Here is a 27,681-nt window from a genome sequence, read left to right on the forward strand (position 1 = left end):
TTAACCGCTTCCAGACCGCCAACGGTAGATATACGTCGGCGCTTGCTGGGCTGTGTGCAGCGCCAACGTTTATCTACTGTCGGCGGTTTTGTGCCCCCCCGGGACCCCCACATAACTTATAATGCAGGGATCCCGGCGCACAATGCTTGCTGCGACCCCCGACCTCATCGAGACCTGATTGGTTCAGGTCCTGATGACGTCAGCATCACAGCAGCCAATGAGAGAGCTCGCTGGGAAAGCTGCTTGCTTCCCGGCGATCTGACTCATTGTAATGCGATTTCTCCTCTGATCTGGCACTGACAGGAGATCAGAGGAGAAACAGCGTTACTGTGTGGCTAGATCGCTGCCTGGCACAGCTGTGCCAGGCAGTGATCTTGTCACACAGTAACGCTGCTTCTCCTCTGATCTCCTGTCAGTGCCAGATCAGAGGAGAAGTGGCGTTACTATGTGCCAGGCAGTGATCTTGTCACACAGTAATGCTGCTTCTCCTCTGATCTCCTATCAGTGCGAGATCAGAGGAGAAGTGGCGTTACTATGTGCCAGGCAGAGATCTTTTCACACAGTAACGCTGCTTCTCCTCTGATCTCCAGTCAGTGCAAGATCAGAGGAGAAGTGGCATTACTATAAGTTAGATCGTAGGGCAGCAATCTTGTCACAAAAATAAAGAAAAAAAAAAGCAGGTATGCAGGTTAGGGCTAGGGTTAGGGCTAGAGTTGGGATTAGGGTTAGGGGTGTGTTGGTGTTAGGTTTGTGGTTAGGATTATGGTTAGGGTCGGGATTAGGGGTGTGTTCAGGTTGGAATTAGAATTGGGGGTTTCCACTGTTTAGGCACATTAGGGGCTCTGCAAACGCAACATCACACCCGCAGACCATTCCATCAAAATCTGCATTCCAGAACGTCACAACTTCCCTTCCGAGCCCCACCGTGTGCCCAAACAGTAGTTTTCTCCCACATATGGGGTACCAGCAAACTCAGGATAAATTGGACAACAACTGTTAGGGTCCAATTTCTCCTGTTACCCTTGTGAAAATAAAAAATTGGGGGCTAAAAGATCATTTTTGTGGAAAAAAATGATTTTTTTATTTTCATGGCTCTACATTGTAAACTTTAGTGAAACACTTGGGGGTTCAAAATGCTCACCACACATCTAGATAAGTTCCTTGGGGGGTCTAGTTTCCAAAATGGGGTCACTTGTGGGGAGTTTCTACTGTTTAGGCCCATCAGGAGACCATTCCATCAAAGTCTGCATTCCAAAACGTCATTACTTCCCTTCCGTGCCCCACTGTGTGCCCAAACAGTAGTTTTCTTCCACATATGGGGTACCAGCGTACTCAGGACAAATTGGACAACAACTTTTGGGGTCCAATTTCTCCTGTTATCCTTGTGAAAATAAAAAATTGGGGGCTAAAAGATCATTTTTGTGGAAAAAAATGATTTTTTATTTTCATCGCTCTACGTTATAAACTTCTGTGAAGCACTTGGGGGTTCAAAGTGCTCACCACACATCTAGATAAGTTCCTTGGGGGGTCTAGTTTCCAAAATGGGGTCACTTGTGTGGGGTTTCCACTGTTTAGGTACATCAGGGGCTCTCCAAATGCGACATGGCGTCCAATCTCAATTCCAGCCAATTCTGCATTGAAAAAGTCAAACAGCGCTCCTTCCCTTCTGAGCTCTGCCGTGTGCCCAAACAGTGGTTTAGCCCCACATATGGGGTATCGGCATATTCGGGAGAAATCGCACAAAAAATTTGTGGTTCACTTTCTCTTTTTACACTTGTGAAAATAAAAAAAATGGTTCTGAAGTAAAATGTTTGTGAAAAAAAGTTAAATGTTTATTTTTTCCTTCCACATTACATTCATTCATGTGAAGCACCTGAAGGGTTAATAAACTTCTAGAATGTGGTTTTGAGTACATTGAGGGGTGCAGTTTTTATAATGGTGTCACTTTTGGGTATTTTCTGTCATATTGACCCCCCAAACTCACTTCAAATGTGAGGTGGTCCCTAAAAAAATGGTTTTGTAAGTTTTGTTGTAAAAATGAGAAATCGCTGGTCAACTTTTAACCCTTTTTACTTCCTACCAAAGAAAAAATTATGCTTCCGAAATTGTGCAGATGTAAAGTAGACATGTGGGAAATGTTATTTATTAACTATTTTGTGCGATATGACTCTCTGATTTAAGAGCATAAAAATTAAAACTTTGAAAATTGCAAAATTTTCCCCAAATTTCAATTTTTTTAACAAATAAGCGCAAGTCATATCTAAGAAATTTTACCACTATCATGAAGTACAATATGTCACGAGAAAACAGTGTCAGAATCAGCAGGATCCGTTGAAGTGTTCTACAGTTATGACCTCATAAAATGACACTGGTTAGAATTTAAAAAATTGGCCCGGTCACGAAGGCAAAAACAGGCTCTGGCGCGAAAGGGTTAACCTCCCCAGCCTAAAAATAGCAGCCTGCAGCTACCCAGAAAAGGCACATGTTTTAGATGCGCCATTTCTGGCACTTTGCCCAACTCTTCCGACTTGCTCTGTAGCAATGGCAAGTGGGGTTCATATTTGTGGGGCTGATGTCACCGTTGTATTCTCTGGTGACATCAAGCCCAAGGGTTAGTAACGGAGAGGCATCTATAAGACACCTATCCGTTACTAATACTGTAGTTGTATGGTAAAGAGAGACACAAAGTATAAAGTCCTTTATTTTAAATAAAAACAAAACACACTTTTCCATTTTTATTTAAAAATAACAAACACAGGCTATGTGCACACGATGCAGATTTGCTGCGGTTCCGCAGCGGATTTTTCCGTGCAGAAACGCTGCAGATCCACACTGTGATTTACAGTACAATGTAAATCAATGGAAAAAAAAAAAGCTGTGCAGATGGTGCAGAAAAATCAGTGCGGAATTGCTGCGGATTTAAAAGAAGTGCATGTCACTTTTGTGCGGATCTGCAGCGTTTCTGGACCCCTCCATGATAAAAATCCGCAGTGGCAAAAACTGCAGAAAATCCACACAAAATCGGCGGCAAATCCGCGGCTGCGGATTCTGCCAGGAGATGCGGATTTTGTGCAGAAAATTCTGCACCACTTTTCCTACGTGTGCACATAGCCTTATACTCACCTAACACGCATTCCATTGAATCCCTCGTCTTCTGTGATAAAATAAAAATAAAAACAACAATATCCCTCATCTGTCCAACGTTTTGTCCTACACCGTAATGCATGTCAGGGAATAAATAGTTTTCAACTTGGACAGTGAGAAGATGCGACCGTCCAGGCTGAGAACCACTGGGGAATGAGCTGCTGCAGCATCAGTGACTAGTGATGACATCATTAAGGTTATCGCCAGTCAATAAGTGACCCGGGACCAGGGGCTCCTTACCTGTCCCTAAGGCCTCTTTCACACTTCAGTTTTTTGCATCAGTCAAAATCCGCCAAGAGGACGGATGCTGGATCCGTTTTAGAACTGATGATGACGGATGCCACCCATCCGTTTTTTTGACGGATCCGCAAAATGAAGAATTTTAAAGGAATCGCAGCCTGGAAAAGGAGAGAGAGAGAGAGAGGAGAGAGAGAGAGGAGAGAGAGAGAGAGATTTTTTTTTTTGTCTGGCACCCAGAAAGAATTTCGGGTTAAATGAGTGTCTGGAGGATCCGCCACAAAAAAAAACGTTGCAAGCTCCGTTTTGAAATCTTTGAGCATGGTGACGGACAGCAATTTTTGGCGGATCCTCAAAAAAAACGGATGCAACGGACAGCAATCCGTCACAATCCGCCATTAATGAAAGTCAATGGAGAAAAAAAACGGATCCTCAAAAGAAAATGGAGGATCCGTTTTTTTCAAAACCTGGCGGATTGTGACTGATTGTAAAAAACTGAAGTGTGAAAGAGGCCTAACACAAGGGGGTGCCCTGCTCCTCGGGGTACTTCAGATGGCGAAGATGCCCGAGCCTCCGCCCTTGCCTTATATCCTAAGTTAGCAATCCGTCTGTTCTCTTCCCCCACCCAGGGAAGAGAGGGCGCTACAGTGCACCGCAGTACACCAACCAAACAAACAAGGCAACACAAACATGGTTTAACAGAAAACTCCAGGCATACAAAATATTCACTCACATATAACAGAGGAATGCATCGGTGTGTGAAGGTAAGGGAATAAACCAAAATAGAGAAAGAAAAGGAATTACCATGCATACAAATCAAGCAACAGTCACTAATAACTCCTTCAACTCTCCTTCTCATACCAACTCCTCTCCCTCCGTTAGCCATGCAGCAATAAAGCTAGCTCTGACAAGGATCAGTTACTGAGCCCAGATTAGAAAAGAGAAGAGGAGTTGTGAGGGACGAGGGAGACTCCGTTTTGGATTTATGAATTCAGGCCTCATAGATTCAGGAAATCTCCCGCATATCGGGTCTCTCTCGAGGTACAGCAGCACATGCGCCAAGAGATTGACGAAATGCTGAAGCTGGGGGTCATCCAAGCGTCCAGCAGTGCGTGGGCTTCGCCCATAGTTCTCGTTCCCAAAAAGAACCGAACAACCCGGTTCTGCGTGGACAACGGGGCTCAACGCTGTGACGATCACCGATGCGCTCCCCATACCACGCATCGATGACTTGCTTGACGAGTTGGTCGGGGCTAAGTACCTGACCATCATGGATCTGAGTAGGGGATATTGGCAGATTCCCCTGACCTGTGAGGCACGGAAACACTCTGCCTTTATTACCCCCTTTGGACTGTACGAGTCTACTGTGATGCCTTTCAGCATGAAGAATGCCGCTGCCACTTTTCAGCAGATGGTTAACACACTGCTCAAGGGACTTGAAGGGTACGCGGCCGCGTACCTGGATGATATTGCCATCTTCAGACCCACCAGGGAGGATTACCTAGAGCATCTGGTGCAGGTGCTTGGGCGGATCCAAAGGGCAAGTTTGACCATCAAGCCGGAAAAATGCCAGCTGGGCATGAGCGAGGTCTTCTACATGGGTAACTGGGTAGGCAGAGGAGTTCTGAAACCAGAGCCTGGGAAAGTTGATGACATTGCATCCTGGCCCACCCTCAGGACCAAGAAGCAGGTGATGTCCTTCTTGGGGACAGCTGAGTACTATAGGAGGTTCGTCCCACACTATAGTGCTCTGGCGAAGCCCCTGACATACCTCACCAAGCAGAAGCTGCCCGTCACAGTTGACTGAACAGTCCCCTGTGAGACAGCTTTCCAGGAGCTCAAAACCGCACTCTCTAGCTCCCCAGTGCTACAAGCTGCTGTAATGACCGGAGGTCCGAATAAGATCCAGTGGGTCACAAACCGAGACTGAAGCAGAAATCCCAAAAGAGTCTTTACTCAAACAGCAGATAAAGTAGAACTCAGTATATGGAAGAAACAAATTGAATACCCTTATACAGTACACTCTCTCAGCCGGAGCTGAAATCACTATGCCAATCCAAGGTTCCCTGAAGAGTAAATTTACCTATCAGAAAGGTCAATTCAGGTACTCAGAGAACAGGTGTAAATCGAATGTAGTGATATCAAGGGACACCCTGGAATGGCACACTGAGTATAACCTACACAAATCTACAATAACAATACATAAAAATATAACACAAAGGTCCTTAAGTGCTTCAACTAGGGATACCCGGGAATCTATGACTATTGTACCTTTAACCTGAGGTGAGTCTCCTCTCAGGCATGTAGATTGCATAGGCTGCAGCCAGTCCCAAATCTTCGGCACCAATCAGTTGCAGCAACACAAGGTTTCTCATCTTGTCGGACGATGCGTGATCCAAACGCCAGGGACTTATAGTTCTATATCCTCAAGATGCCATCTCTCCTCCTGTAATCCTCACAAATTCTCTTAGAAGCAATACGCCTGTTTCTGTATAAAATGTCTGTCCAATATTGCTTCTCAGCTCATCACAACAGGGACTCCAGAGCTCCACAGTCACACAGTTCTCAGGAACGCTCAGTCTTTGTTCCACAGCAGGGTCTCAGGCTCACAGTGTATACAGAAAGCTATGTGAGGCTCACATTGAATATATGGAGGGTATGTGGAGTTCACACTGTATATAGGAAGCTATGTGGGGCTAGCACTGTATATATAGAAGCTATGTGGTGCTCACACTGTATACATGGAGGCTATGTGGGGCTCATACTGTATAAATTACGGGCTTATACGGTATATTGAAGGCTATGTGGGGTCTCAAATTGTATATACAGTTAGGTCCATATATATTTGGACAGAGACAACATTTTTCTAATTTTGGTTCTAGACATTACCACAATGAATTTTAAACAAAACAATTCAGGTGCAGTTGAAGTTCAGACTTTCAGCTTTCATTTGAGGGTATCCACATTAAAATTGGTTGAAGGGTTTAGGAGTTTCAGCTTCTTAACATGTGCCACCCTGTTTTTAAAGGGACCAAAAGTAATTGGGCAGATTAAATAATTGTAAATAAGATGTTCATTTCTAGTACTTGGTTGAAAACCCTTTGTTGGCAATGACTGCCTGAAGTCTTGAACTCATGGACATCACCACACATAGCCACATAGAGAGGCTATGTGGGGGATCTCGCTGTATATAGGAGGCTTTGTGAGGCTCACACTGTAAATATGTAGACTGTCACGAGTTTACCGCGACAGAGAGGAGCCAGAAGACAGCAGCATCTGATTTCTCCTACTCCTGCACTTATTAAAAGCCCTTTACCTTCACATTAAAAGGTGCAAGTATCTTTTAGCAGTGCAGGGGTTGATCTCCTCAGTTGAGAGCTCCTGGAAACTTTCCTGCATTAAGGCTCAGCAGTGCACTGTTATCCACTCTCATCTCCTATATAATCTAGGCCCTGGCTAGTAATGTCAGAGCTAGCTTTTGCTGCATGGCTGGAGGTTGCTGATGGTTATTATTGGAGAAGGCATTTGGTGTATTTATCTGTGACTGTTGCTAGGTTTTGAGTGTGTGATATTTCTCTTTCTTCTCCTACTTTGGTTTAAACCCATCCTCCACTCCTCGGCGCATTCCTCTGTTGTCTGTGTGTATATTTGTATGTTTGGTATTTTCGTTATCACTGTTAGTATTACCTTATTAGTTTGGTTGGTGTACACTACTACTCCTTTCTTCTGGGGAAGGGTACAGACTGAGGGCGGATTCAGAAGATAAGGCAAGGTACGTGGCCCTGACGGCTTCACTATTAGAAGTAATCTGGGGAACAGGGCGAGCTAGGGCGCCGCTAGCATTAGGACAGGGAAGGAGCCCCTGGTCTTGGGACACCCGTCAACAGTCGTGACAGAGGCTATGTGGGGTTCACACTGTATGTATGGAGGCTATGTGGGGCTCACACTATATATATGAGGCTATATGGGGCTCATACTGTATATAGGAGGCTATGTGAGGGCTCACACTGTATATAGGAGGCTATCTGGGGGCTCATATTGTATATAGGAGGGTATGTGGTGGTTGATATTATATTTAGAGAGGCTATGTGGGTGCTCATATGGTATACAGGGGGATGTTAGCATACTTAGTTCTGCTCAATATTAAGTGATAAACATTCTACCCCAGCCCATTTCCATCACATGGGGAGCGGGCAACACTTCACATAATATATAACCATATTGATCAAACGGTTGGTAAACTGCACAATGATCAAGAAGTGCTTACAAATATACAATAATGATATTATTTAAAAAAAAAAACCTATTTCTATTCAAGATTAAAATGAGTTATACAAACATAGACAATATTATAAAAATTAAAAAGGTGTCTCTAACCATTGAACACAAAGAGGAGGATGGCATGAAATAGCACTGAGAAAGTCATAGGTATATGAATGCACAGCTAAGTGTATCATGTTAAGCACAGTGATAAGTTTCTAAATTAAACTAATATGCCAGTACAGAGAGATTCACACATGGGAAATTCCATCACAGAATAAATGCTTATGCAGAGAAAAATCTTTTAGATCATCCAATAATCGCATATAAATGTAAGATATGGCATGTGCAAATGAGGGTCCTAGTTAGAACCACTCATATGAAGATATAAATGTCCTTGTGGCCAGAAAAGTTACCAGTCCCATATAATATTAAAGTGCATGTGTATAATTGCACTATAATGTAGACATAAGTAGTCTGAGCTAGCAAGGACAACATATCAACAATATAGGTATTATTGGCTGCTACCATGACTGAAAATCAATGTAGACATGCGTACATTAGTTACATGGCAAACTCTGTTACCTGGATCTCCAGTGCCGAGAAAAACAGACGCCAAGTGGCTCGCTGTGACTCCTCACCCCGACACGCGTTTCGCTCATGCTTCGTCCTGGGGACACCTCTGGAAGAAGCACATCTTCTGCTATTGTATTGTTGAAAACCCCTGTACACAAAAATAAAAACTGTTGAAACGCTGATGCTAAAAACTGACACAGCTGAGAAATAATGGTTCCTGTATATGAAAAAAAAACACTGATGTCTGAATGAGGTGTTAAAAATGTCAGGTTAAAACAAGTTATCACCTATATTTAGGTGAGGTGCTGATAATAACATGTTGGTCGCTTAGGCCTGTTTCACATTTCAGTTATTTGACGTCAGTCAAAATCCGCCAGGTTGTGAAAAAATGGATCCGTTTTCGTTGTGGCACAAACGGATGCCACCGGATCCATTTTTTGACGGATCCGCTTTAGTAGTGAGTGACTGAAATTTAAAGGAATATGAGTCTGGTAAAAAGGAGAGAGAGAGAATTTTTCTGCCGCCAGAACAGAATTTGGGGTTAAATTTCTAGCAAGGAAATTCTTCCGGGCATGCTCAGTGTCAAAAAGCGGATCCGTTGCCGGATTCTGTCAAAAAACGGCAGGCAACGGATCCGCCGCCCATAGGCGACCATTATAACGAATGGCGGATAGCGGCGGATCCATTGCTATCCGCTATTTTGAGGGAGACAAAAAACGTTTCATTGTCCGTCCACTGAAGTCAGCAGACGACAAAATTTTGGCGGATCCGTCAAAAAACGGATCCAACGGATGACCATCCGTCAAAATCCGCCGCTAATGCAAGTCAATGGGAAAAAAAACGGATCCGACAAAAAAATGGCGGATCCATTTTTTTTGCAAAACAGCGGATTTTGACTGACGTCAAATAAGTGAGGTGAAACAGGCCTTAGAGTCGAAGCACTGGGACACGCACCAATGAGGTAGAATGGGGACCTTACACTTCCATTAGAAAGGAGCAGCAGCGGGAAATGCAGACCTGCACCGCTCCTTTCATTTCTATGGGGCTGCCGAGCGCTGCGTTCGGCTTTTTCTGGTACCTTCATAGACAATTAATGGAGCGGTGGTCTGATGTCTAGCCAATGGCCCGTTAAGGCTATTGGTGCGGGTCCTAGCTGTAGGACACCAAGTATCAGGAAACTATCACATACACAGAGAAATGCCCTAGTGGCGTGCATTTGGGTAAATGTACTGTGATATCTCCATCCTGGAAATTCAGACAGCCTGGTAAAGACGAAGAAAAAGATGGAGACAGTGAATGCACATTGTGCACTTGTGTACGTCAGAGGCTGTTCTGTGAGTGCAGTGCGGCGGCTCCACAGAGGACTGCAGTGCGCGCGCTCTGAAGGAGCCGCTCGGTCTGGTCACATGACGTGAAGAGCAGAAGATACTCTTCACACAGCGGAGGTCGATTTTGCCGCCTTTTTTTGTGGCCGTCGCTTTTCGTGGCTCTTTCACCGGCACTATGAACTGGGTCGGTGGCTCTCGGTAGGTGGTTCCATCTTGTGCGGTTCTACATTCCCTCATAGGCGGTAGATCATTGGAGTATCTGTCTGATGTTATCGGTGGGTACCCTGAAGGAAAGTGAAAGCTAGTGGACATTTTACAAGGAGCGGCCACCATTCCTCCGTCATCTCCTAAAGCTGACAGACATCTGTTAGTTCGGCTGATACAGAATGACCCGTGCATTTATTTGTTTCTTCTATTACTGCTGTGTCCATTAATCTCAGTCTTGTCATAAATTATATGGGGATTTGGAAATGTGCACAAAATGACATTTACCTCACAATATGTCTGGGATACAACAGGGGAATTACCTCATAACTTTACATTTTTGGGAAGTTCACTGAGGCTTAGTTATTTAATATCTTGAACTGCTGATTTAGGTTTGACCGCTGTTTAAGGTCACGTTCACACCACGTTTTTGTGGTGCACTTGACACGAGTTTGTGAGGTAAAAATAAAACAGTAATTTAACAAATATATATTTATCTAAATAGACTATAATGGGAAAAATGTATGTAACATGGGTTTGTGTATGACACGTATTTGTGCACATATCCATTTGAAGCCAACAGAATGCAAAACAAATGCAGACCGCTGCACTGTTTCACTTTTTTAACCATTTCAAGACCAGACGCATTTTTAGGGTTAATTAAACATGAGATTTAAACAGCTGTAAAAAAAAAAAAAGTTTTCGGTCAGATATTCAAGTTAATTATTTAAACTTTTTTCCTGATAGATCGCACTTAATTTTTGTCATTTTCATGTTTCTTTTATATATATATAAAATATATATATATATATATATATATATATATATATTCTGAGGTCGGTGGGAAAATAAATGAAATACATGTCTGTTTGAACATTCTTTCTTTATTTTTTATGACAAAAAAGGACCTTTACAATAAGTGTTACATTTTGTTTTTCTTTCTCTAACAATTATTTTTATATATCGACATAAGGCATTTTTTTCCGACCCCGGGATGGATAGTAACAGTTTGGACATTCAGCACCTTTTTATTTGTTTTATTCACCTTTTTTTCATTTATTTCACACATTGTTCCATGGAAGAAGCATTTCAACATGTGTCAAGGGAGTTTCAGTCTTCCAATTAGAAATCGTCCAGACCTGAATAAGTAAGATGCTTCTTTATTGGACCAGGTGTGGGCCGTCCTCTGTCTAACTCAATACATATTCTTAAGAGTTTAAATGGCAAAGCCGAAAGGGTGTTGTAGCATATTGCGTTTGCAGAAAAGAGTACATGGAATATGCTTAGCTTGTTAGAAATTCTTATCTACGTTACCATAGAAGTCACGCAAGACAAGGAAAACCAGCTAATGTTCACAAAAAGTAACACCCAAAGGTAACACCCATGTATTACATCAGCTGAAAAGAGTGACTAGGGATAATAATGGCAGAATCATGTACGGTATATACTGTGTATATACACACATGTATATAGATATATAGATACATACATTTATATACATATACACATGCACATAAAAGGACTTTATTACAATTATTATAACATTCCCTGATCTTGTAATAAAATCATTTATCTGTACACATTGGGGACAGATTTCTTTTTGTCAGATTTCACAGAAGATCTTCATATAATCTAGAGGGAGAGTAATATGTTCAGTATATTTATCATTAAGTCCCAAAATTTTCATTCTTTCAATGGATTCCAAGGTCTCCATTCCTTGATACATAGTTTTTGTTATGGCAGAGTCAATCAGTCTTTGAACAAGTCCTCTAATGCATAGAATAGCACAGCATCCACAAACAATCAGCACTCCGGCCACGATGGTAAGAGATGTCAACTCAGAAATGAATAATCCGGACCATTTCCCAAACCATCCTTCAGTCCAGGAAGTGAATATGTCGTCATATCCAGAGTTCTCTGCTAATTCATTAGACAGGGCAGTCAGTCCATCAAGAGCTTTGGAGATACTTCAATCAGGATCTGTATTAAGGATAAAGGGTGCAACAAAATCCTCCAAACATTTTATATACACCTCCCTTTTCTGCTACTAACTTGTCTAATGCCATCCTATTCTACCAAGCCATGAGAGTAGTTGGTCCTAATTACTCAGCTACCCCTTTAACTGCATCTCGGGTATAATTAACAAATCTCTGCTGGTTATAGTATAAGTAGTTTATCCAATCTACATTCATTTTTATAATCACCCACCAAATTATGGATTCCCACCCGGCTGCTACCTGGTTCCTAGCCTTGTACTCGTTGGTCACTCCCCTGGGAACTCCAATGTCATCTCTGTAGATACTAGAATGGAAGGATCCTTGCTGCGTTTCACGCTTCTGTCTCTTCCACTACGTACCTTTGGCCATATCCCTGTTGACAACAGGTGGAACGGCATGATTGGCTGGACCACCGCACAATCCCCTCGGGAACCATGTGGTAGTCTGGCTCTTATGATTTTATCACCGCATAACCACCATATATCCTCTCTCAGGGTAGTGTGGTCTGACCATATGGCTGAGTACTTGGCCCTGTAGGAGACAATGATCCATTCTCTACAAGAGTCGCCTTGGAGCTCTCCGAAGTCGTGCCCATGCCCTGGAAGACTAAAACAAGTATAATTACCAGGATTAGCAATCACCTGTGGTCGGATATCCGGTTTCTCAAGTGGAGGATATAAAAATGATAACATTTTACATTTTCCTTCACTTTCTGAGCAGACATAAGTTTTACTATATAACTTAATTTTTTAAACCTTTTTGCAATGTAGTTAAGCCATTCTAACCATTGTTTCTTCTCCTCACAGCCTCTCTCTCTAAAGCTAGTTTATCTTCATAAGTTAGGTTAGACAATCTAACTATGAACCCTATGGACTCTGTTATGGTTCTCTCTGGCATAGCTTCCTTGGGTCTATGTATGCTATTATTTTGAACTTCTATGTAGAAATGTCCTATTGGTTCTGTTCCTGATATATCAGCTCCTATAACCCTCATCTTAGGGTTTTTTAAAAGTTTTCAGTAGCTGATTACAATTATTCTTATTTGTGTAAGGGGATCTGCTTTTTCCCAATGGAGAACCAGGCTTTAAATCTATGTAGCCATAAGGCTAATACCTATAGTCTCGGGCTACAATTGTCCACGCTGCTTTACTCCAGTCACACACATCCATCCCCTCTGCTATTAGAGCTCATAACACAGTCATACTTATCAGACTCTGCTAGTCTCACAGCTTGTTCCCTATCTCTGTATCATTTATACAACAGACAGAAATCCACTAACATGGCAGCCTCGTGCCCGATTTCAAAAGTAGGATTTAAAGTCTTAAATCTGAAACCATTCTACCACCCTGGACTTTCCTCTCCTGCTGGGTCTATTACCCTCCACTCTCCCATCACTATGGTCACGAAGAATATGCATGTGACTAACCCTGATGTACACATCCTAGATCTGACCGTCTTGTCCGGGTAGGGGGATGAATGGGAGACTTCACCAGTTTGAGACAAGCTTTCCCTTGTGGAAAACCTCCCTTTGTAGCTGGACTTTGACAAGCAAGTCAGATCCTACTCTGTCCCTACCTGTCTGACAAGTTTACAGTATGAGAGATGGATCCAGGAGGTGCGCTCACCAATCTTGACCGCAGTAGAAGTCCACAGGACTTGGTAAGAACCTTCCCACTTAGGATGGTGCTGGTGTCTCTTCTTTATCACCTTCACAAGGACCCAGTCTGCAGGTTTCACGATCTCAGGTTTTGTTAGTGGGTTTCCTGTAACAAAACTACGAGTAGAAACTTCTTTGTGAGTTAATATCTTAGCCATATATTCTGCTAATGTACAATCAACTTCCTCATCTATCCTTCTAAAGAGTTTTAGCTGAGGTAACAGAAAAGATCTCCCGTATATGACTTCAAAGGCTGTCAGCACTACTGATGTCTGTGTGACATACATATTTAGTACAACCAATAGGAAACAGTGCAATCAATTTTTCCTGTTTCCTGCATGGTCTTTGTCAACCTATTTTTCAAGATCCCACTGTGTCCTTCAACCAGTCCGGCTGACTGATGATGACAGGCACAGCGGTTTCCCAACTCAATTGACAATGTTTTAGGTAATAATAACATTACTTAGTTTACTATATATTTTCTGGAGCCCCAAATCTGAGTATGACTTCCTTTAGAAGGGCCTTCGGTACCATTAATGCACAAGGGTGGACAGCTTCAATCCACCTGCTGAAAGCATCCATAATAACAAGGCCGTACTTTTTCCCTCACACTTGTTCAATAAAATCCATACAAATGTGTTGGAATAAGTATTCTGGGTGAGGATATTGTCCTCTCTCTGGTCTCAGGTTCCCTTAGGAATTATTTTTGCACAAGTAATGCAGATTAAACAAAAATTTTTAATAGTTAGTAAAACCATACATCATAAATACATAAGATATGATCCCTACCATCCCTCCTGTTGAGACATAGCTTATGCCATGGCTCAATACTATGACATATCTTAGGAGGTCACTGGGCAGTTTATACATATAGGTAATCTTTAAAGATAACCCCTTTTGTTACCAATTTTTTTTTTTTTTTTTAAATGCCATTAGCATGTTATCCACATATAAGAGTATCTGGCTACCTTCTGGTGACTCACATTGAGCTAGGTTAGCCGATTTTACCTGGAAACAATAGTAGGTGATTCCCCGTACCCTTGTGGGATCCTGGTGAATGTATACCTGCTCACCTTATATGTGAATACAAACCAAACCTGGCTATCTGGATGTACCAGGATGCTGAAGGAGTCATTACTGACATCACTGCAAAGACCTTATGTTCCGGCCTCCAGTCATTCGGCAGAGTATGGGGGTCTGGCACTGTGGTGGCTCTTGTTATCACAGCCTCGTTTACAGATGGGGGCGCCCTCCCTACTGGAAACAAGGCTGTGTTACAAGGTGAGCTGGACAGGGTATAATCACCCCTATTAACAATCCCACATCTGCAGGTCATGTGGACCACAAAGATTCTGGGTATGTGGTCAATTCTTCCTCTAATTCTAGGAAAGGATCAGCATTTCTCACTCGTTCCCCTGCCTCCCTGCAGGTGGACACTGGGTTTAGAAATGGTGTTCCACTTTAGTACTTGTGAACATGCCTGCAGTCTGGCATTGGAAAATGAGCCATCACCCAAATCCTCCCATTGTTACTTTCCTTACACTCCAACAAAATCAAGGAATTTCCATGTTCTACCTTTACATCTGGAGAGGGAAACATGTGGCACGGTGCCTCTAAAAAGCAAAAACAACAATTTAATTTGTTCTGACAGTTTACACCTGACGGCACAGTTCCCTTTATAATTCCAGTATATGGTTCAAAGAACAATCTAGAGCATGAAAATTCTCATATTTTACATCAGGACCCCTGAAATACCTGTAGTACATGGAGCAGTGTAGTTCTTCAGGTGTGTGAACATCTACATTTGTATACCTTTATCTATTGCTTCCTTGATGAAGGACTCAGTAATAAAGGATGGTCCTGCAGTTATTAGATCTAGACTGTAATATTATCTAGATACTCCATACCCCTGGAGCACCATTGTCTCAGCCATGGATTTCACCTATAGTCCTGCAGCAGTAGAAATTATTCCCGGGCTCAGGGCTTGCATCATATCCCTCCACACAGCTGATAATATAATTTGTGTAATTGCACTTTTACCTGTGCTGGGGTCTCGAATCTCCACTGGCATAGACAATGGTTTCTGTGTCTTACCACTTGCTCCTTTTACCATTATGCAGGCAGCAGACAGTCCAATAGTCGGTATCTGTTCTGGATGTACTAAGGTTCTAGTGGCTCCTGAATCAACAAGAAAAGTGACCTCATGGCTTCCCACAAGGAGAGTTACTTCTGGAAATAGTGTTTTTTGTAAATGTATTTCTACTTTAGCCAAATTAAATATTTCCTCTCATTACACATTTCTTGTACCAAGTTTTCACATTTTATGAAACTAAGTTTATCATAAAATGCAACCCATCTGTCAAAAGACACATTCAGGGTCTCCTAGTGGCCCCTTCTTATCTCAAAATCACAACCACATTCCACAACACATCTCATGTTAACAGCTTATCTCCCACCTCAGGACTGTGTGCTCTGGATGGTGCCTTCTCCTTGTTTGTCAAGACTAAAAAGACAATGTCAGTGATATACAATTTTTACTTTCTATTTGTTATAATATATAAGAGTTAGGCCTATAAGTTACCAATAAGGACACATTGCACATCTGATCTGAAGACTGTTCTCTCTGGGTACCTGATGAGAAAGGACCATATCCAGTCTCATTCCAGGGATACCTTCTCGGTACAATCTTAATAACTTTCCAGCCATCAGATGAAATGGTCAATAACAATCCTGCCTTACAATGAGGACAAGATCTTAAAATATACATCTATGGGATAAAGTCCCATAATGATGTTACATAAAATTCTTAAACACAAAAAGACAAACAAGATGAGGACTATACACAATATAAACCCTGGAGCACAGTGGATTTCTACCCACTTTTAAGAAGTTTGACAAATATCAGTGAAATTCATATGTCAACAAGAAGATAAAAAAACAATAGCAACAATTCAATTACTGCTACTAATATCCAGGATCTAAATAATCCTCACTGATTACACTATGTCCTAGATATTTACCAGCTTGTATCTCTATATCTTGCCATCTCCATCCAATGAAGACCTGTAAGGGCCTAGTATGACAACACAGTGTGACAAACGTGAACGGTCCCCAAGGAATGGGGTCACGATAAATGTGGTCACTGATATGAACGAGATAAATATACTCACATGGACTTCTAACTAACGTCACAGTGCAAACACACAAAGTACAACAATCTTCATAGTTAGGGAATGGACAGACACACGTACACAGACATAAGACAAGAGATTAAAGTTCCCTCGTACTCCTATTCCTGAAGTGCTGAGATAAAGTCCAATGACACCGCCTCTTTATATACAGAGACATTCCCGTTCTTAATATCAGGTATTCAGAGCACCACAGGCGCAGACTCTCCTCAGTGAAACGAGGAGGGTTCAGTCACTCTGTGTTATTAAAAGAAAAACACATAACAAAACAACATAGAATATTCTCTATGGGGATCAGGTGACGTGTACCTAGGTGATTTATACCACTATAATAACCTATGATTTGTCTCCAGTCCACAGATGACTGTTGACCACGCCTACTGGACTCCCTCATTTACATTCACTCAAGATAACATTCATGGAGTCTCATGTGTAACATAAAACATATATTTATGGCGTTTTAGTTCTATGTAATTTTAAAAGACAGACAAAACAGCACACTTAACAGAAAACAACATTCAACAAAGTACAGAAGACAAAACAGAATACCGGCAAAAATTAATCTTATACTGGGTTCTATTTTAGGTTAATCCAGCGGATTCCTTAATCCGACGAGAATCTCCCTCGATTCTCCCATCTAGATCAATTTAACGTGCACACGGAGTTTTTTATTCCACAGTAGCCTTCTCACACTGGCTTTGTACCCATTCAAAAATAAAAATAATAAAAAAAAAATTACTATTATCCTTCGGAATATTTTACAAGAACAAGAAACCCCATTCCTATGGAGCTTAGCAACTTACAGGAGTTCTTATAACTCCAATTGCATGTAAACTACCAACTTACAGGAGCCAATCACAAACTCCAATTGGAAAAGTCTACCATCACAGTCCCCATTCAATTTCAAGAATAACAGTCATAAAATTAAATTAAATTAAAAAACAAAGATTATTATTCTACGGAATATCTAAGGCTGTGTTCACACACAGCGTTTTTTTAGCGGTTTTTACTGCGGTTTTCACTATAAAACCGCTATAAAACCGCTAAAAATAAGCTGCACAGTCATTTCTATGCATTTTGCACTTTTTGTGCACATTGATGCGTTTTTTACCGCGAAAAAAACGCATCGCGATAAAAAACGCAGCATGCTCATTAATTTTGCGGATTTTTCCGCGGTTTTGGCTTCTCCCATGCGTTTAGAAACCGCTGCGGTAAAAAACGCATCAAAAATGCATCAAAACCGCGCAAAAACCGCTGCGGAAAAATAGGTGCGGTTTCTGGGAAGGGATTCAGGTTTTTGTGCAGAAATTTTCTGCAACGTGTGCACTTAGCCTTACAAGAACAACAAACCCCATACACTATGGAGCTTAGCAACTTACAGGAGTTCTTATAACTCCAATTGCATGTAAACTTCCAATTTACAAGAGCCTCTCACAAACCCCAATTGGAAATGTCTACAATCACAGTTCCCATTTAATTCCAAGAATAACATTCATACTGGATTAACAAGGTTACCGAATATAATGAAAATTATTAAATGTTCTTACCTGTATTCAGATACAGACGATTCCCAGAGATTCTTAGACTATACGAAATCCGTCACTTTCCCTCAGACCGGGATAACTGTTAATGCCCCTGGTGTCGCCTAATGTCAAGGCGGAGGACTTACTTAAGGAGTTCCAGACTCCCCCGTGCACGGTTTACAGTACTCACCGGTGAGGGAAAGGTGTTGGATTCCCGGCCAACGCACCAAAATGTCAAGGGAGTTTCAGTCTTCCAATTAGAAATCATCCAGACCTGAATAAGTAAGATGCTTCTTTATTGGACATGCCGGCATGGAGAGAGAATGACAGCCACACCAAGTGTGGGCCGTCCTCTGTCTAACTCAATACATATTCTTAAGAGTTTAAATAGCAAAGCCGAAAGGGTGTTGTAACATATTGCGTTTGCAGAAAAGAGTACATGGTATATGCTTAGCTTGTTAGAAATTCTTATCTACGTTACCAGAGAAGTCACGCAAGACAAGGAAAACCAGCTAACGTTCACAAAAAGTAACACCCAAAGGTAACACCAAGGTAACACCCATGTATTACATCAGCGGAAAAGAGTGACTAGGGTTAATAATGGCAGAATCATGTACGTTATATACTGTGTATATACACACATGTATATAGATATATAGATACATACATTTATATATACATATACACATGCACTTAAAAGGACTTTATTACAATTATTATAACAACATGTAAAGGGCTTGTCCTGGACTTATATATTCATGTCCTGTGCTTAGGATAGGTCATCGATATCTGATCGGCTTGGGGGTGCATTACCTGTAACCACTGGTGCTGCTCTTTGTGCCAGTGGTAGCCGAATATGCACACACTCTACACCTATTGATTTCAGTAGGCGACGGATGTGCAGTTTACGGAGCTGTGCTGGGCAGCTCTGCAAGTGAGTACATCTCCCTGACACTGGGAACAGCTGTTTGGTGGGGGTCCCGGGTGTCCCACTCCCATTGATCAGATTTTTATGATTTATCCTATGGTTAGGCCATCAATATAACAATATAAAAGTCCTGTACAACTCTTTAAATACATATATAATATATAGATATATACATACATATGTTATCTATTTTCCCCTGTAACTATGGGCGGTCTCCAAACTATTTAAAGTAGCACTCCCATGAAGTTTTCTATATATTAAATACTAGCTGAAGAGCCCGGCGCTGCCCGGGCATAGTAACTAACTGTGGATAGTTATAACAAATAATTATCCTCCATCCCATAGTCCCATGCCCATAGTCCCATGCCCATATGCCCAACATACCTATCCTCCATCCCATAGTCGAGTGCCCATATACCCATCACACATCCTCCATCCCATAGTCCCATGCCCATATACCCATCATACATATCCGCCATCCCATAGTCCCGTGCCCATATACCCATCATACATATCCGCCATCCCATAGTCCCGTGCCCATATACCCGTCATACATATCCTCCATCCCATAGTCCAGTGCCCATATACCCATCACACATCCTCCATCCCATAGTCCCGTGCCCATATACCCGGCATACATATCCTCCATCCCATAGTCCAGTGCCCATATACCCATCACACATCCTCCATCCCATAGTCAACCATTATGACATCATAATGAGCGGCGGAGCTTGCAACCTATGATGACATCAGCGTCGCCATGGCAACCATTATGACATCATAATGAGGGGTGGGGCTTGATACACATACACTTTTTCCCCATTATGTAGATAGAGGCAAAATTGTTTGGTGAATTGGAACACGCGGGGTTAAAATTTCGCCTCACAACATAGCCTAGGACACTCTCGGGGTCCAGACGTGTGACTGTGCCAAATTTTGTGGCTGTAGCTGCAACGGTGCGGATGCCAATCCCGAACATACATACACACCCACATTGAGCTTTATATAATAGATATGTGCTTGTAATGTAGTGTGAGTGTAATGTAAAGTGCTGTGGAATATGTCGGCGCTATAGAAATAAAATTTATTATTATTATAGTGTACTGTATTAATATATTCATCAACTGCTGCTTTCTCTGGGATCCAGCGCTGTTATCCTTTTCTGAGTGACGTCACCGCAGTTGCGATTAACAAGCTCACTCTGTGCTGTGCATGAACCGGAAGTTTCATTTACAATGTATGTCTATGGGGCTTTATTCTGACGCTCCATAGGCTTGCATTGTAAATACCACTTCCAGGTTATGCAGAGCTCAATGTGACCTGACTGAGAAGAAAAGAAAGCCAAGGTAGATGAGTATGTTAACCCTTTCCTGACTTTGGAAGTGCTGATTACGTCCTTGCGATTTTGTGCGCACAGTAGCTGTGCACACGCAGTCGTTGTCAGGTGTTCAACTAATATAGCTGACACCCGGCTCCTACTGCCAGGAGCGGTGCCCGAACCGCTCCCCACAGTTTTTATCCCTTAAATGCTGTGATCGATAACGCTCACTGCATTTAAACTACAGAGGGAGGGAGCCCTCTCTGCCCTTCGATCGGCGCCCACCCTATCGGCGTCATGGTGATCTGATGTCATCATGACGACATCCATCATGTTTGTCTACATTAACAAAAAATTGCAGCATGCACGTGTCTCTTCTGTATTTCAGATAAGACTCGCTCAGTTTATGGGTGCGCAATTTTTTAACACAGGGAACTGTGTTTGGGTCTGTGAATTTTGATAACTTGATGTATAAAACAGAAGCTGTATGGATTACTGGCTGTATGTATGATAATACAGATGACATTTTTTTTACGTGGGAACTTAAAGGGGTATTCTCATCTCCAAGATCCCATCCCAATATGTAGTAGGTGTAGTAAAAATGATAATAATATTAGCATATACCGCCTCTTAGAAATGTAGTATAGTTTTTCTGATTCGCTAGATCTTTCCTCGTGTAGTCATTGCAGGACCTTAGGTATCCATGGTTACGACCACTAGCTATTAGCTGTCACTATATCAGTGGTTGTAACCATAGAAACCTAAGGTGCTGCAATGCCTGCACATGAGGAAAGAGACATAGTGAATTAGAAACACTGTACGACATTTCTAATTTGAGGTATTTGCTAATATTATTATTATACCTACTACATATTGGGATAGGATCTAGGAGATGGGAATACCTTTTTAACCGAATAGTGGGAAAAATGCATATTTATATACAAGTTGCAGTAGATTTTATAAAAATGCTTTCTGCGCATAATTATAAAGTATTGCTTATATTTCTAAATGGAATCCAAACATAAACTGTAGCTGCTAATTATGGTAATATTTTATAGTACATTTCTACTTGCTGAAAAATAAAATTTACTTTTCCCATAGGAGCAGAATGATGTTCAAACAAGAGAGGCAGAAGCAAAGAGTATGTATAAATGTGATTGATACAATATTACTTTTCACTGGGGTGACCCTACCATTTCATAGAACACTGTTTTACCAAGAACATTTAGGCTATGTGCCCACGCTAGCGTTTTTAAACGCTCAGGAATTGCATCCCCCTTCCCAGAAAACGCGCGTCTTTTTCCGCACGATTCTTGCGCGTTTTTTGTCAAAAAGCCGCGCGTTTTTGACGTGTTTTTTGACACGCGATTTCTGGGAACATTGGGGGAATGCTAAAAACGCTCAGCTATGCGGAAATTAATGAGCATGCTGCGTTTTTAGCCGCTAAGCGATTCCTGAGCGGTTAAAAACGCATGCAATTGGCACAAAAAGCCAAAAATGCATGCAAATTAATTTGATGCATCTTGTAAGCGTTTCCACAGCGTCTGATCCGGCACAAACGCTGCGGAAACGCTTGCAAAAACGCAACGTGGGCACACAGCCTTAATTAAAATTATTTCAATACTATTGTTTGAATAAGGTTTACATAAATCCATAATAGAAGTATAATAAACTTTGTAGTAGATCTCATCAGAGAAGTTTGTTTCTCCCCCTATGTGCCACGTCCTCCCAAACCCTTTTTGAACCTGAAGAGAAAAAGAGCTACCTGTAGGAATGTGCACACTCCAGTAAATAATTAGTGTATAATTTTATTAAGTGAAAACACCCACAAACAAATTAGGAATAAAAACATTTAAAAACATGCGATAAGTTCCAAACCTGAGTACCCCACACAGTGCATAACCATATCTGATAAATGACTATAGAATAATGCTTTATAATACAATACATTATATATTGCATATGACCATAGGTAATGAGGTAATAAATCATGAACAAAACCACCAAATAGGTATAGAAAGGGGGAAAAAAATAGAATAACCCCCTCACGTTATAAACGCTTTTAACTAGGACAAGATAGTAAAAGGATAAGATCTACATATTGAGGGTCTCCATGATCAAGAATAGAAGTAATATGAAGGAACATATGTGACAGCCAAAGAAGCCAGCCTATGTAATAGTGGGTATAGGCAGGGACGCACCTATCATGAGGCAACTTGAGCAGGTTGCCTCAGGCCCTGCTGATAAAAAGGGGGTGGCATCTGCGGGGGGCCGTTCATTCAGATGCAGGCTTGTGCCTGCATTTGGCCGCTCTTCTCTCTCTGATGTCCTGCTGTGCCGCTGCCCACTTCATACTGCGGTAATATGCACTTATCATTACTGATGTGCAGCAGCTTTCACCCTCGGGGTTCAGCAACTCAGAGAGGGGAGGTTTCCTGCAGGGGAAGAACACTGGCCAAGGAACGCTCTCATATCACTGACAGAAGAGCTGATTGGCCAGTGCTCCTGTCCTCCTGCATGGCGCGTCTTTGAAAGAAAGCAGTGAGTGCCAGGAAATAAGATCATAGGAGCCACCTGTGCGGGAAGATATGGATAAGCCACCTGTGCTGGAGAAGCAGCTCCAATCCACGAAGTGACAGATCTCCTGCTGGGCAGTCCTGGCAGACAGAGTGGGTGTGGGGCTCAGCTGCTGTGAGCAGGGGAAGCTGCACATGTACACCATCTCCCACTCGTGTAGCACAGAGGAGTCTGTGTCTCCATGTGTCTGTGTGGGTTGTGTATCTGTAGGTTGTGGGTGTGTCTCTGTGGGTTGTGGTTGTGTCTGGGATGTGTAGTCTTTTTGTGTGTGGGGGTTGTTTCTCTCTGTGTGGGTTGTGTCTCTCTGTGGGTTGTGTCTCTCTGTGTGTATGCGTGTGTGTGGGTTGTGTTTCTCTGTGTGGTGTATGGGTTGTGCTCTCTATGTGGTGTGTGGGTTGTCTGTTGTGTGTCGGTGTGGGTTGTCTGTGTGGGGGTTATGTCTGTGTGGGGGTTGTGTCTGTGGGTTGTCTCGTGTGTGGATTGTGTCTCTGTGGGTTGTGTCTGTGTGGGTTGTCTCGTTGTGTGTGGATTGTGTCTGTGTGCGTTGTGTCTCTCTGTGGGTTGGGTCTGCGTGTGTGTGTGTGGGTTGTATCTCTCTGTTTCTTTGTGTGTGTTGTATCTCTGTGTGTTGTGTGTCTGTGTGGTGTCTGCTTGTGTGTGTGTTGTGTTTTTCTGTGAGGTGTGGTGTATGGGTTGTGCTCTCTGTGGTGTGTGGGTTGTCTATTGTGTGTTGGTGTGGGTTGTGTCTCTGTTGACTGTGGGTTGTGTTTATGCATGTGTATGTTTGTGTGTGGGTTGTGTGAGTCATTGTGTGTGGTGGTTGTGTGTCTGTAGGGGGTTGTGTGCCTGTGTGGGGGGTTGTCTTTTTTGTGTGTGGGGGTTGTGTCTCTCTGTAGGTTGGGTCTGCGTGTGTGAGGGTTGTGTCTGTATGTGTGTGGGATGTGTTTCTCTATGTCTTTGTGTGTAGGTTGTATCTCTGTTGTGTGGTATGTTGGTTGTGTCTGCGGTGTGTTGTGTGTCTGTGTGGTGTGGGTTGTGTCTGGTGTGTCAGCTTGTGTGGGTTGCGTCTCTGAGTTGTGTAGTGTATGGGTTGTGCTCTCTGTGTGGTGTCGGTTGTGTGTGTGGGTTGTGTCTGTGTTGACTGTGTGGGTTGTGTTTATCCATATGTCTGTGTGTTTGGGTTGTGTGTGGGGGTTGTGTCTGTGTGGGGGTTGTGTATGGGTGTGGGTGTGTGTAGGTTGTGTCTCTTTTTGTGTGTGTGGATTATGTCTGTGTGTAGTGTTTGTGTGGGGGTTGTGTCTCTTGTGTGTGGGGTGTGTCTCTGTGTGGGTTGTTTCTCCGGGTTGGGTCTGTGTGTGTGGGTTGTGTCTCTCTGTCTTTGTGTGTAGGTTATATCTCTCTGTGTGTTGTGTGTGTGTGTTGTGTCTGTGGTGTTGTGTGTCTTTGTGGTGTGGGTTGTGTCTATGGTATGTCTGCTTGTGTGTGGGTTGTGTCTTTCTGTGTTTGGTGTATGGGTTGTGCTCTCTGTGGTGTGTCTATTGTGTGTCGGTGTGGGTTGTGTGTGTGGGTTGTGTCTCTGACTGTGTGTGGGTTGTGTTTACGCGTGCGTATGCGTGTGTGTGGGTTGTGTGTCTGTGTCATTCTGTGTGTGGGTTGTCTGTGGGTTGTGTGTCTGTGTTAGGGTTGTGTGTGGGTGTGGGTTGTGTCTGGGGGTTCTGTGTGTGGGTTGTGTTTATGCATTTGTCTGTATGTGTGGGTTGTATGTCTGTGTCATTGTGTGTGGGTTGTGTTTGTGTCTGTAGGTTGTCTCTCTGTGGGTTGTATCTGTGTGTGTCTGCGTATTTGTGTGTAGGTTGTCTCTCTGGTGTGTGTTGTGTATGGTGTGTTGTGTGTCTTTGTGGTGTGTTGGTTGTGTCTGTGGTGTGTTGTGTGACTTTGTGTTGTGGGTTGTGTCTATGGTGTGTCTGCGTGTGGGTTGTGTGTGGCTTCTGTCTCTCTGTGTTGTGTGGTGTATGGGTTGTGTCTCTGTGTGGTCTCTGTCTCTCTGGTGTGTGGGTTGTCTGTTGTGTGTCGGTGTGGGTTTGTGTGTGGGTTGTATCTGTGTTAACTGTGTGGGTTGTGTCTTTGCTTGTGTCTGTGTATGTGTGGGGGGGTTGTGGCTGTTTGTGTGTTTAGATATCTTTTGAGTATACTGAAGTGTGTGTATATACACTTGTCCTGCATGCATGTTCTGTGTATATAATGTGTATATGATGTGTTCCTGCTGTGCATCTGTTATATAGCATGTGTGTACAAAGACGAAGGACATGTATGATGTGTCTGTCTGTCTGCTCCTCGGTACATACAGGCTTTCAGCCATATTTCTCCAGAGCGTCGGTTGTGCTTGTCCCCTTTCCCGCTCTCACATCCCTTACTCAACCCAATTTGAAGGCCCATGCTATTACCTCTGGACAGCCCTGTGTGCGGTGCTTGTGATTGGGTAAGCGATTTGGCAGAAGGAGGCATGGTCTGTTGGGGAAGACGCGCCATTTTACCACCTTAGTGCGGTGACGGTTTGTTGATGCTCAGACTCCAGGTCATTGCATGTGGTGTGTGGACGGTGCTGCATGGTGGACATGTCTGGCTGGTCAGTGTCAGGCAGCTTTGGAGCTGCCCAGAGTTTTGTAGGCGTGTGCTAGAGATAATAGGTTGGCAATCAGTGCTGCCTCCTGTGCTATAAGGATGCAAGACTGTGTCTGCCTACAGGACCACAGCTCTGCCAGCCATCATTGTGTGTCTGTATGCCTGTGCCCAGCCTGCCATTGCCATTAATGACCCTTGTTCTGGATTCCTCTGTGAGGTTCTTGTATGTGTGTGTGTGATGGCACTGACATCCTTGTATTTGGACACCTTTTTTTTCTATTTATCTAAATTAAAATGTCCACTATTGTCCTCATTTTTACAGGATATGAACCAGATTAATTTCTACCTATTTAAAAAAAAAAAAATTACTATGGGGGGTGGACGTTCTGCACTTCGCCCTCAGGCAGCACATAGGCTAGGTTCACCCCTGGGTGTAGGCATGGTAAATTAAAGAAGGCTGTTCACAAAATTGTAGCTCTGGTCCATGGGGCACAATGTGCAAAAATAGTTTGCCACTGGACTCAGTTAAAGAGAGAGGACGCCTACATGAAGTATGACTTGACCACTCCAGCATGTGTACGGCCGCTCCATTCTAACAGGGATAAGGGCCCTGTTCTAAACAATCCAGTTTAGTAATGGTGTCTTAGATTGGGGGTGGTCAGGAAACAGTATGTCATGTTCATGTTATGGGTACAAAAGGTTGAAGTGAATAGATTTTTTTTCACACTAGTAATGTATGGTAGCTTACATCTCATTTGTCACCTGTCCATATTAGACCTTATAGTTTTCGTTAAGGTGGGTCCTTCACTTTTGCCTCCCTATGTGAGAAATTAAGCTCTGGCTAGTGGACATTTTTGTGAATTGAAACAATTTAATACATTTGCTATGCAGCAGTTGCTGTAGGGGATATTAAAGCTATGTGCACATGGTGCTGTTTCTACTGCGGATCCGCAGCGTATTTGCCGCTGCGGATCTGCAGCAGAACTGCAGGTGATGTACAGTACCATTATAGCCTATGTAAAAAAAAAAACGCTGTGCACATGCTGCGTTTTTTTCTGCGCGGTTTTTGTGCGGGAAAAAAAGCAGCATGTCACTTCTTTTGTGCGCTTTTGCTGCAGTTTTCCACCTGCTCCATTCTACAAATCCGCAGGTGGAAAACCGCAGTGGAAAACAGCACAAAAACGGCAGTAAAACCGCAAAAAAAGGAAGAAATCCACAGGAAAAATGCAGGTAATGCACATAGCCTTATGGTTATTTCTGGTGATAATATCTGATTTCCAAACAGGCTTTATTTTAAAACTGCATTGTCTTAATGTAATCAATAAAATAGGTATTTTGACCATTTTATTCTTCAAGGAATTCTTTGAAAAGAAGAAGATGAAATCCAAATTGAAGCTGTTAGAGTCATCATATCCAACAAAAGCATCACTTAGTTTGGATTTACTTAACCTACATGTTGTAAATCAAATATCCAAAAAGAAAGAAAAATGTATGTTAATAGGTATTACAAGATATGTACACAAAAACTGTTTAGTGAATGTTGTTTAGATGTACTGTTCAGTAGCATGCCACATCTTTCCATTATTCCATATAATTATGTTGAATACTAAAGGTTTTGTACTTAAAATGTTATTCCCAACATTTACCACCTTTATCCTCAAAGATGGTTTACATGTTAATGAGCAGGCCAATTTTTACAATTCTGTACCCTGTCACTTAATGAGGTAATAACTCTGGAACACTTCAATGGATCCCACTAATTCTGAGATTGTTTTTTCATGACATATTGTACTTCATGTTAGTGGTAAAATTTCTTTGACATGACAAAAAATGGAAATTTGGCCTAAATTTTGAATTTTTTTTTCAATTTTCAAACATTGAAATTGTATGCCCTTAAGTCAGAGACATATGTCACACAAAATAGTTAATAAATAACATTTCCCAGATGTCTACTTTACATCAGCACAATTTTTGAAATAACATTTTTTTTTGTTAGGAAGTTATAAAGGTTAAATGTTGACCAGCGATTTATAATTTTTACAACAAAATTTACAAAACCATTTTTTTTAGGGACCACCTCACATTTGAAGTCACTTTGAGGAGTCTATATGATAAAAAAATAC

At 42.3% G+C, this 27,681-nt stretch overlaps 2 protein-coding genes across 9 annotated transcripts in view; one reads left to right on the forward strand and one right to left on the reverse strand.

Moving 5' to 3' along the window:
- The window catches only part of ABCD2 (ATP binding cassette subfamily D member 2), a 137,991-nt gene extending 128,433 nt beyond the window's left edge, over nt 1–9,558 (reverse strand). Inside the window, exons 1-2 of one of the 3 annotated variants that reach the window (XM_073573528.1) lie at nt 9,448–9,558; nt 8,227–8,365 (exon numbers count right to left, since the gene is read on the reverse strand). In XM_073573528.1, the coding sequence (XP_073429629.1) occupies nt 8,227–8,365; nt 9,448–9,461 (153 nt within the window). In that variant the 5' untranslated portion in view covers nt 9,462–9,558. Of the gene's footprint in view, nt 1–8,226; nt 8,366–9,295; nt 9,366–9,406 lie in introns of those variants that run through there. The other 2 variants (XM_073573530.1, XM_073573531.1) reach the window with 2 other exon arrangements.
- A 22-nt stretch (nt 9,559–9,580) lies between these two features.
- Nucleotides 9,581–27,681, forward strand: part of REDIC1 (regulator of DNA class I crossover intermediates 1) — a 121,146-nt gene continuing 103,045 nt past the window's right edge. For 3 of the 6 annotated variants that reach the window (XM_073573536.1, XM_073573537.1, XM_073573538.1), the window contains exons 1-3: nt 9,581–9,743; nt 21,461–21,500; nt 26,915–27,047. In XM_073573536.1, the coding sequence (XP_073429637.1) occupies nt 9,721–9,743; nt 21,461–21,500; nt 26,915–27,047 (196 nt within the window). In that variant the 5' untranslated portion in view covers nt 9,581–9,720. Of the gene's footprint in view, nt 9,821–21,460; nt 21,501–26,914; nt 27,048–27,681 lie in introns of all 6 variants that reach the window. The other 3 variants (XM_073573534.1, XM_073573535.1, XM_073573540.1) reach the window with 3 other exon arrangements.

Source organism: Dendrobates tinctorius, unplaced genomic scaffold, assembly GCF_039654945.1.
Source record: "Dendrobates tinctorius isolate UK_male_01 unplaced genomic scaffold, ASM3965494v1 ptg000035l, whole genome shotgun sequence".
NCBI classification, from domain to species: domain Eukaryota; kingdom Metazoa; phylum Chordata; class Amphibia; order Anura; family Dendrobatidae; genus Dendrobates; species Dendrobates tinctorius.